At 37.5% G+C, this 11,382-nt stretch overlaps 1 protein-coding gene across 1 annotated transcript in view; it reads left to right on the top strand.

Annotated features, from left to right (window-relative positions):
• Positions 1-227: 227 nt before the first annotated feature.
• Positions 228-11,382, top strand: part of LOC104911472 (armadillo repeat-containing protein 3-like) — a 35,824-nt gene continuing 24,669 nt past the window's right edge. Inside the window, exons 1-6 of the mRNA XM_031554041.1 lie at positions 228-305; positions 7,521-7,638; positions 7,765-7,809; positions 9,635-9,760; positions 10,796-10,864; positions 11,184-11,359. Of these exons, the coding sequence (XP_031409901.1) occupies positions 258-305; positions 7,521-7,638; positions 7,765-7,809; positions 9,635-9,760; positions 10,796-10,864; positions 11,184-11,359 (582 nt within the window). The 5' untranslated portion in view covers positions 228-257. The remainder of the gene's footprint in view (positions 306-7,520; positions 7,639-7,764; positions 7,810-9,634; positions 9,761-10,795; positions 10,865-11,183; positions 11,360-11,382) is intronic.

Here is an 11,382-nt window from a genome sequence, read left to right as displayed (position 1 = left end):
TGGTAGATACATTTTTAGCAAATGTGTTCAAGTGTTAGAAAGTTTGTTGCATTGCACAAATGAAACATTGCTGTTTGAAGGGATAGCTTTCTGTACAGAAATTATGGTGTCAATGAATTCTCCCAATTGATTAGATGGGTCAAATAAATGCAAAAGTCAGTCTTTCAAGTTTTCCTAAAGCACTGGTAAACTGATTCGTGAAGCAGAGGAGAGTTTGTCTGTTTTTTATTTTTCATTTTTGTGTTTTTGTTTTTAGAATGGGTAAAAAAGTGAGGAAGGAAGTAGAGCCTCCACCCAAGGATGTGGTAAGTATATAAACTACAGTGTGCTATAAAATAAACATTGCACAATTATAGGCTCAGCTCTACCATCCTTACGTAGTTCCTTACTCTCCTAGCTTGCCCACGTTATTCTAAATATGTCTTTTAAAGATAATTCTGTTTCTGCTTTTTTTGGACAGCATACAAACCAAACTGACTGGGCATGTGTAGTTCTTTGAGGAGATTGTTGTCTTTGGCAGGCTTTGCAAGTAGTAATATATGAAACAATCCAGGCTTCTTTATATTTGAGGAGCAGTATTAGTTTTCCATTTGTAAAAATCAGAAGAAGGTAGGAGAGACCTGAAATCTGCTTCTCTTGAATTGTGGAAGCATTCCCAAGGATGAAAGAGTTAAAAGCCTAGATAAATCTGCAGGGTTTTTTGTTTTAAACTGAATACAGGAGTTTTACAGATATTTTGAATATATATAGCATATATTCTGGATCTCTTGCAAAGGTATATGATCTCTAGGAGTAGTTCAGGGTTGTTGGTTTTTTTTTTTGTATCATTGAAAAGTGGCACAGTAAGAAGTACTTGGAGTTGAAGCCAAGTATGGAATAACGATGGTATATGACTACTTTTTTCCCCAAAAAACTGGAGATTAAAGATCTGACACTAGCTAATTAACACTTTGAGGGTTTCTCTGAAGCTGTGAGGTACAGGGAGACCCAAAAAGAGGTAGAAATTTGAAGTATAGAAGTTTTATTAGTCTTACTGGTTTATTCAGAAAGAAGTAAGATTGAAACACTGAACAAACAAAACACAAATTCAGCACCAGATACTGAATTAATTAATGAAGAATTGTTTCATTGGATATTTGCAGAAAGAGCACAAAATTAAAGGCAAAGCTCAGTATGTGTGGTTTGGTTTGTTTTTAAACAAAAAAAGGGCTTTCTGAGAGTAATGGAACTGGAAAGCTTTTTCAAATGTCATAGCAAAGTTAATCAGCAAAAACTACATCATAGTGTCAACGCTAGTTAAGCATAATTTTGACCAATACAGTAAAAGTAATCGTTATGGTTGAATTCAAATGTTCAAAGCCATGATGTCACTGACGTTTAGCAGTTGTCTGATCTTACACAATGCATGGGAACTGCTGAATCACGGCCAGAACCTCTGATTGATTGCTAAGGCGAGCAATGAGTCAGCCATGGGAGCACAGGTGAAGGCAATTCTCCTGTGCTGCCTGAAGGGGTGGAGCCTGGCTGCACCTCTCCTAGACCCGTTTAAGAGCTGACTGCCAGTGGGAAAGGATCTCTTCTGGAGATCTTTCCTCTGGAGTTTTGCAGTGAGCCCGGGATGTGGGTAAGCATCCTATCTATTCTTTTTGGTGTAGTAACCTGCTTAGCCAAACTCTCTGGTATTTTTCATAATTATGACATCTGTACATTCATTGATTATACACACAACTATTTTGTGGATAGATTAATATTACAAATGTAATTCATAAGCTCCAATCAATTGTAAATGCTTATGAATGGAGACTTGAGTTAAAACTTTAACATGAAGGGTTAAATTGACCTAACACTAACCCAAAAAACGAGGAGACAGAAAAAAGATACATATATCTAAGACTAACTGAAACAGACTTGAATAATTAAACTAAATATCTTTTCAGTCTAATAAAAAAATGGAAAGGCATAATAATGGGTTTAGAGCCTAAAGATATGCTATTCCCTTCAAAAGTAGTAAAAAGGGACTACTTTAGTAATTATCTAGAAAATCAATTAGAAACAGGACCTTAGCTCCTGTATTTGGAAGCCACCATTTAGAGTTTCTGAAGAAAAGAATGGTGCAGCCTTCTACCAGTACAGTCAACTGTGAATAATGTTAGGAAAGATATTAAACAATTGGGAAAGAAAAAAGTAAACTTACAAAAAAGGTTAGTAAAACCATTAAAAAGGAAAGCATTAGAAAGAGTGAACTCCAGATGGCATCTGTGGTTTTTGGCTTAGACACTTACCCTTATTGTACTTCAGGCTAGCATCTCTCTTCTAGCAGTACTATCGGGAAAAAACAACCGAATGTTGCATGGCAAAACAGTACTAAATATGAATATGGATCCTTGATTAGTTTTTACTGTTAGCTAGGAAAATCTTCTAGCTATGAGAATATTGTTGACACCGATCATGTCAAATCAAATTTCAAACCTTTAAATTTCACCTGGCAGGAAATGAGATGCAGACAAAACACCTGATATATTAGCTATTATTTTCTGATTGATAAGCTGCTTACGGAAATGTCAAGTCCAAGAAAAGAAACCTTGAGAAAATATGGACAGGTTTATGTAAGAGGGCAATGTGTAATTCTCTGAGAATATATGATACTGTAGATAACTAATTTGTATAGATTTCTAGGAATAGGTAGCAAATACATCTCTTAGCCTAGCCACTGATTAGATGTTTCAGAGAGTACTCCTGAGAACCCTTTTTTCTCCATCTTTTGTATATTGCTTTTTGCTATTATCTGTTCTTGGAGAAGCCCAGTCCTCAGAAAAACAATAATTTGGGTGTCCTTCTTGCTATGGATGACCTCAGACTATATTTTAGGCAGAAGAAATGTTAGCTTTCGCATAGGTCAGTAAGAACTTTTCATACATGAAGGCTGCTCCAAAAGTAGTGCCTCCTATTTTATGATGTTGGCCCACAATGTCAGAGGTGGATGTTGGTGGTATGGCAGTAGAGGCTGAATCTTCCTACCAGTATCCTGTTACATTTTGTTGCCATGTGACAGACAAAATGATGTCTGATGTGGTAGTGTGGATGAAGCAAAGGTGTGGAATTGAATTCCTCCATGTGGAGAAAATTGCACCCATTGACATTCATTGACGCTTGCTGAAGATTTATGGAGACCCAAGAGTGAATGTTAGCACGGTGAGTAGGAGGGTGCTGTATTTCAGCAATGGTGGCAGTGACATGAAAGACAAGCCATGTTCTGGTCAACCGTGAAGATTTTTACAAGCACAGCATGCAGACTCTTGTTTATTGCTGGTGATCATATGTAGCTAATGGTGGTGTCTGTGTTGAAAAATAATGTTTTGTAGTTGAAAATTTTCTTTATCAAGTAGTGTTATTGTGCTTTTTATATCTGATGTAGTTTCCATGAAAATAAGTAGGAAGTATTACTTTCAGAGCAACCTATGTAGATAGTATCTTAAGTTTGTTCTAGACAATACTGCTATTTATTCGTCAGTTAAAGCACTTGCGTTAACAGAAAGCCTAAGGTTGCCACTAGAGAAAATACTGAGTCGTTATCCCTAAAAGAAAGATGTAGCTATCTGGGGATTTTTGAAAATAGCTTCACTTGTGACACTGATATTAAAAATCAAAGTATGAAGGAACAGAAGTGGTACTGTCAACTCTGGATGGGAACACCTTTTGAGGCATCAATACCTAAATATTAATTTGACTTGACTTTAGTAAGCCTTTCAATGCTGTCTTTCGTAACATAGACAAACTGATGAAGCATGGACAAGATAAATAGACAATGATGTGAATTAAAAACTGGCTGCTGAACTCAGAGGGTTGTGATCAGCAGCATGAAGCCCAGCTAGAGACCAGTCACTACTGTTGTGCCCCAGAGGTTAACCTCTTCATTAGTGACTTGAGTGACAGGACAGAGTGCATTTGCAGCAAGTTTACAGACAGTATGAAATTGCTGGGAATGACTGATGCACCGATTGGTTGTGCTGCCATCCAAAGGGTCCTCAAGAGATTAGAGGAATAGAGAAAACAAGAATTTCAGTAAGTTCATTAAAGGGAGGTGCAAAGTAGTAACCTGTACAGACTGAGAGATGACCAGCTGCAAAGCGGCTTTGCAGAAAAGCACTTGGTGGGCAGTAAGTTGACCATGCACTACATGTGCACTTGTGGCAAAGAAGGCCAGTAACACTGTAGGGTGCAGTAGACAACATTGGCACGGCAACTTGTGGGGCATGACTGCTATCTTTCGCTCAACTTTGGTGAGATCAAATCTGGAGTGCTGTGTCCAGTTTGGGGTTCATCTGGTACAACAGTCACATGGACTCACTGGAACAAATCTGGCAAAGGGCCACAAAGATGCTGAAGGGCTTGAAGCGTTTGTCTTCTGAGGAGAGACTGAGAGCTACAACTGTTCAGTCTTAAGGGAAGGCTCTGAGGAGTCTTGTCAATGTGTATAAACAGCTGATGGAAGGGAATGAAAAACTCAGAGTCCCACTCTTCTCAGTGGTGCCTTCTAAAAGGGTGAAAGGCAAAAGGTACAAACTGAAACTCAGGAGATTCTGTTTAAAGACGAGGAGAAAAAAAAGCACATCTCTTTTACTAATGGATGATGGAACACTGGTTCATTTAGTTCAAAAAGAGCTTTTAAAGGATATTTTAGAAAAATAGCACGATTAAACAATAGAATAAAAGGAGATAAATACATCTTTCAAAAGGTGGGATCTGTCCAAAAATGAGTCTAATAGGAAGGTGCCTGTTACATTTTTCAGAGAGTAGGAATGAATCTAATACCTATCCAAATGTATAGATGCAAGACCAGTTCGACTCTGCCTATATGCCAACCTGCAGTTAAAGCCTAGGACTTATCAATGAATTGTAGTTTATACAATTACCTGTGAACGTGAGAGGCAAAGAAAATGGAGCAACATAGTAATAATTTTATTATTAGATCAATGTAAATAACTGAGATTTAAAACTCTTACTTTGTATTTCATTTCTTATTAACCTTCATCTGAGATCAATCTTTGAGTTTAATTTACGTTTCCCTGAAAGAGTAACTTTAATAAAAATTAATGTTTCATACTATCACCAAGTGTTTGGCCAGACACAGCCCTGCTGATGCCAATGAAGTTTCTGCAGGGTTGGATTTAACTTTGCCTCTTTATATGTCACTTTTCATTCAGAGCTTAATCTAATTAAATTGTCTGCAATTGCCTGGGAGAGCTATTAGGAATCTATTTTGAACTGTAATATAGAAAATATATATTGTAACTTATTCTTTTATTATTTATATTTTTACTTTATAGAAGAATAACCAAGCCCTACAATCAATAGAGATAGAGAACATCTTCATCAGTGTGTGGAAAAAGGGCATACAAGGTGTGGCAAGGATTCTGCTCTGTGGCAGATTGTTTTGTGAATATCCTTCTCATAACTTCAGCCCTTGAAGTGCTGTACCAGACTTGTACCCTTGTGGAGCAGCTGCAAGGGAATAGAAAATTGCATCTGGGAAAAAAAAATTCTCTTGCTAGAATAAAAAACTGCCCCAAGAAGCTTATATTCTGTACATATGTAAGAAATATTGACAATATATCTTCGTTGCTCATAGAGAAGTAATATGTATTCAGCCAAGCTGAACAGACATGAATTTAGCATCAAAGAGGTATGACCTATTAGGCCTCTTAGCTGTTTTTTTGTTGTTTTTTTTTTTAATTGAAAAAGGTTCTGCTCTACATGTTTAACTATATCCATGTCAGTACCAATTTGCTGGTAAAGCTTACCCACCCTGATAAAGCAGTAAGAGTTTAGATATGGTCCTAATGTTTTCTGCTAATGAAAAATCTAAAAGCAAAATTTCAGTCTAGATATGTGTGCTCAATTTTCCTCCTCTTGTACTGGAGAGGTGGCATGTGTTCATCTGGGTTTAGTTAATGACTTCCAAAACTTCTCCTGTGCCTCCACCTTGTCACAACAAGCATGAAGAGGGACAGATCTGCATATTTTCAAGACCTGCTTGGGGTTAGGGAGTGCAATTAAGCACATTAGCCAGATAACCTTTTTATTATTAGGGAAACATGGAACTTCATAGAATCGTAGAATCCTTAGAGTTGGAAGGGACCTTTAAAGGTCTCATCTAATCTAACTCCCCTGCAGTGAACGGGAACATCCAGAGTCAAATCAGGTGCTCAAAGCCTGGTTCAGCCTGGTCTTTAGTGTCTCCAGAGATGGGGCTTCCACCACTGTCCTGGGCAACCTGTTCCAGTGCCTCACCACCCTGGCTGTAAAAGACTTTTACCTTAGAACCAACCTGAATCTTCCCTCTTCAAGCCTGAAGTCGTTTCCTCCTGTCCTGTTAGCACAGACACTGCTAAAGAACCTTTTTGCTTCTTTCCTACAGCCACACAGTAGATACTGAAAGGCCACTATTGGGTCACCTCCCAGCCTTCTCTTCATCAGGTTGAACAGCCCCAGTACTTTCAGCCTGTCCTTGCAGGGGAGGTGTTCCATTCCACAGATCATTGCTGTGGCCCTTCTGTGGACACACACCAACAGGTCCATGTCTCTCCTGTACTGAGGATTCCACATCTGGATGCATTACTGCAAGTGAAGTCTCACCTGTGCAGAGTAGAAAGGTTGATCACCTCCCTCACCCTGCTGGCTGCTCTTCTTTTGCTGCAGCCCAGGATACGGTTGGCTTTGTGGGCTGAGAGCACACTGCTGGCTCATGTCCAGCTTGCCATCCACCAGTACCCCCAAGTCCTTTTTGGCTGGGCTGTGCTCAATCACAGCCATCATCACTGAGCTTGTATTGGTGGCAGGAATTGCCTTGACCTACATGCAAGACCTTGCACTTGGATTTGTTGAACTTCACGAAGTTCTCCTGGGCCCACTGCTTACCGTAAGTCCTTCTGGATGGCATCCTGTTCCTCAGCTGTGTTGATCTTACCACACAGCTTGGAAGATTTTTTTCTGTATGAGAGAAATCAGAACTGGAAATGAACGCTTTGTATCATTTCTGATGCAAAGCTCATCAGGGATTATCACGGAATTACTTCAGTGTGTGCAAGATTGTGGTAAGCTAGTGGTCAGCAAGTGAAACGAGTTGATGAAGGCACAGGAAGGGTCATTTTAATTTACTTAATTCTAATTACTCCCACTAAGTAGTAATGCCACAGAGTAATCAAATCTTACGTCTCCCCGTATTAGATTTGGAAGCTGTAGGATGTTCTTTTAGGTGTAACAGAATTGTGTAGTCTTTTTCCTTCAAAAAGGTGTACAGGGAACTGCCAGGGTTTTCCTCAAATCTTCATACAAGATGAAACAAGATGATTGTATTAAGTCAATTATTCTTTGTTACTTTTTGAAAGCATTTCAAATTGTTACTGAAAGTTAAAATTTTCCATTTATTGATGAAGTGTGGAAGTCTACTGCAGCTGACAGCAAGGCTCAATATAAATTCATACTATTCTTCCTTTTTTTGTTTTTGTTTTTTTTCCTAGTTTGAGCCTTTACTGATTGAAAGCAAAGCAGCAGCAACAGTTGTACTAATGCTTGATTCTCCAGAAGAGGAAGTTTTGGCCAAAGCATGTGATGCTATATATAAATTTGCATCAAAAGGTCAGTCTTCATTGCAGTACGCTTTCTTCTGCCTTACTTATGTTTTGCCAGCAGTTCAGAACTTTTTGGTTTCCTCACACTGAAATTTTCAACCTCTGTTAAAATTTTGTTTTGTTTTTCCCTCAGAAATATCTGTCACTCCTGTATTTGCAGTTAAAAAGAAGTCCTGTGGTTTGTATGGAGATTTTTAACATTTTATTGTAGAAATTTATATTCTCGGAGAAATAGTTGTTTCAAAGTTCTTGTATCTCAATGAGATGCATATTCTGAAATGGAGGGAAATAGCTATGAACTGCGTACCCTAAACTCTTGCTGGCTTTCTCCCTGCTGTCCACAGTAACACAGAAAAGATAGGCAGCTTCCCCCTTTGTTCATTATAAAATGAATTATAAAAGGTAACGTGGGAACTGAGAATACAAGTTGATTTTGGATTTTGTTATTGGTTTTTTTAATTCACTTTTGCATGTGCGCTGCTTTTTCTTTTTTCTTTCCTTTGATTGAGCAGGGAACAGAAAGCTGTAATCATATGAAACACTTCTGTTGGTAGAAATCTCAGGTGGAAGTTAGTGGTTCAAATCATGGTAGTTGCTTCAGGAAAGTAAATTTGGAAGGCAAAAAAATAAGAAACTAAAATGAGGTTCACAACAACATAATTCGCCTGTACTTCACCAAATAGAAAGTTATCCGCTGTACTGCTATTGTAGTCACTGGTAAATGTGTGGGTGGCCAACAGACAGAAGAATCCTTTCCTTTAAAAATAGGAATGAATCCTAGAGAACTGTTCCTATGCATTGAATTAGAAATCCAAAGTGTGTGATGATGCTAGACTATCCATTACACACATTAAGAAGATACAGTTTAATTTGAATAGCCAATTTTAGTACTGGAACTTCTGGCTTCTGAATGCTTTTTTTTCTTTGTTTCTTAAATTAATTGTTTTTATCACTTTTATATTAAATATTCAGATTGAGACGAATTATGTTGTAACTGGTAGCTTTTGAAAGGCATCCAAAAAGAGATTAAACAGATTAATGGTCCTTGATAATGTGATGATGAAAAGCCAACCTATATCCTTCCCCACCACTTGGCACAGTAGGAACAGGTTCTTCCTTACTTCTCTCCAGAGATGTATGGGATCACCATTTCCCCTAGTCTTCTGTTGTGTAGTAATATGTTATCCGTCCAGTTACCATGCCAGTGAAGCACCTAACTTTCAAAGCAGTCATTTTGGATTATCTGTAAATTCACTTAAGAGCAAGTGTCACCAAAACTAGTAAAAATAGTCTCTGCTGCTACGTAGCAGCAAGGGCAGGCTGCTCTGCAAGGCAAGGGAAAGCAGGAGTCAGTGACAGCAGAGCACACGGGTTCATGACCTCCAAAATGGGTGCAGTCCCATGAGTACAGTGAGAACGTGTCCCACAGTGGTAACCAGTCAGTCAATGGTCCAGCGGTCACCAAGCAGTCTGTAGTGATGAGGCAGGTTTGAGGTCAAGCCAAGAAGTCACATCTGTGGTCAGGGTCTGGAACAGTGGATACATGGCCAGGAATGAAATGAAATGCTCTTGAGAAATGAAGAGCAGGGGCTCGACTTAAATGCAGTTCCTTATAGAAGTGGAGAGTCCCTTTGTAAGGCTTTTTTCAGAAGGGAGCGAGTCCTGATATACATTTTCAAACTTTTTACGATAATATTGAGACCTAAAGTTATTTTTTTTTTTGTTGGAGACCAAGATTCTGTTTTAATGTTATGATCCAGGAAGGAGATCAACAGGATATCAGATCCATGAACTACATTTTTAAAGTGTGCCTTTGATATATTTTGTTTGATACTCTAAGATCTTAAGTAACTTTTTGATGGTATTATTGATGTATATTGACAAATTTATGTTCTATCTATTGTATTTTAGGTCACTGAAATACTGTTATACTTTGTTACATTAGAACTATGAGCTTGTTGCGTTGTTTTTTTTACATAACTTTTAACCTATTTACTCTTCAGGTGATGAAAACAAAGTGGCGCTTCTTGGTCTTGGAGCAGTGGAACGTTTGTATAAACTCATCTCACATGAAGATCCAATTGTACGCAGAAATGCCATGATGGTATTTGGCATCATGGCTTCTAATCGTAAGAGTCTCTGTTTCTCAGTATTTTTCCGTGTATATGGTTGTAGCTGTTACAGCAATAGGTGGCTCATATAAAATTAATAAATAAATGTTAAAAAAAAATTCCTATATCAGTAGTTCAAAAGAACTGGTTTTGCTAGAGATTTTGGAAAAAAAAATTGAAAGATAAGTGTATTTTCCTCCAGTCATTATTTTTGCTTTGACAGGATGAAACTGGAAGAGTTTACTATTGGAATTCTGTCTATCTGAGAATGCCTGACTACTTATGATACCCAGCTAATGTGGATATGATACATTTTGAACTTTTACAGAAGTTGGAAATGAGGGATAAAATGCTATTTATCGCATACAGAAAATGCTGTGTTTACTGAAGGCATTGGTATAGCTACATTTATAGCATCTAACTCGGATATCAGCAAAAAAAAGTCCCGAACTTTGAAGCACTGATATGTATATTTACCCAACTGGTCAGTGTTGCTGTAGGTATTTGTTATCTGTATCTGAGCTAGTGAAGTGGAACATCTCAAACATCTCTCAGAAACATTTGAGTTATGGCAAACTTGTGTATCTAGTATAGCAGTACCATTATTAGATGTATTAACCGCAACATAATGTTACTTTGGACCTTATGCAGAAAAACAGGTAGTGATGGCTTGAAAACTAAATAAAGGAAGAATTGTTTTTAGTTTAATCGCTGTAAGCAAAAATATTTTATCTATTTGCGTATAACTTGACAACTAGAACTATGTAAGGTATAGCAAGAAGCTGCTAGATGCAAGAATTTTTAATGTGAAGTATTGAGGAACTTTTCATATATAAAATAACAAAGAATGTTACAAAGAATGTTATCCAGTACTTTAAAATCTCCTGTGCATTTTCTGGGCCCGTTTTCTTTGTTTAACTTTGGTTACATGTCAGTCTCAATCAGGTCTTTCTGTCACTTGTGGAGTAACCTTAAGTACATTTCCCTTGGAGCCGAATCTGTTTCTTTACTTGCTTGCCAGATGAAAGACCTCACAAATTTATTTCATTGTAGATGATGTCAAGAAGTTATTGAGGGAACTGGATGTCACAAGTTCACTGCTGTCACACCTGGTACCAGAAGGTAACTTTACAGTATTCCTTGTGCAAAAAATACTCTCAAAAAGCATTTGCTATTGCTATTTGACCAAGCACTTTAATGACATTCTTCTCTTATGATTTGCCATAATATATATTAAATAGATGATCACTTTTATAGGCAAAGATCAGTTATTCATTAAGTAAAGTTTTATACTGTACAGATTGAGCAACATGTTTATGGAGAATTGAGATGCAATTAACAGCTAACATTTAGTTTTTACCATATCTTAAACCACAGGTTTGTGACCATGTACTGTGTGCTGAATAAACTTGAACAAAATATTTTATTTTTTTTCTTACAGAAGATGTGGTTATTCATGAATTTGCTACTCTGTGTCTGGCACATATGGCTGTTGAATATACTACTAAAGTACAAATATTTGAGCAAGGTGGATTAGAACCACTTATAAGTCTACTATGTAGTCCTGACCCTGATGTTACGAAGAATTCAGTTGAGTGTATTTATCTCCTGGTACAGGTAAAGTTTATTGATTTTTTTTT

Source organism: Meleagris gallopavo, chromosome 6, assembly GCF_000146605.3.
Source record: "Meleagris gallopavo isolate NT-WF06-2002-E0010 breed Aviagen turkey brand Nicholas breeding stock chromosome 6, Turkey_5.1, whole genome shotgun sequence".
Classification (NCBI taxonomy): Eukaryota; Metazoa; Chordata; class Aves; order Galliformes; family Phasianidae; genus Meleagris; species Meleagris gallopavo.
The sequence above is the reverse complement of the archived record's forward strand: the minus strand, read 5'-3'. Positions and strand labels throughout refer to the sequence as shown.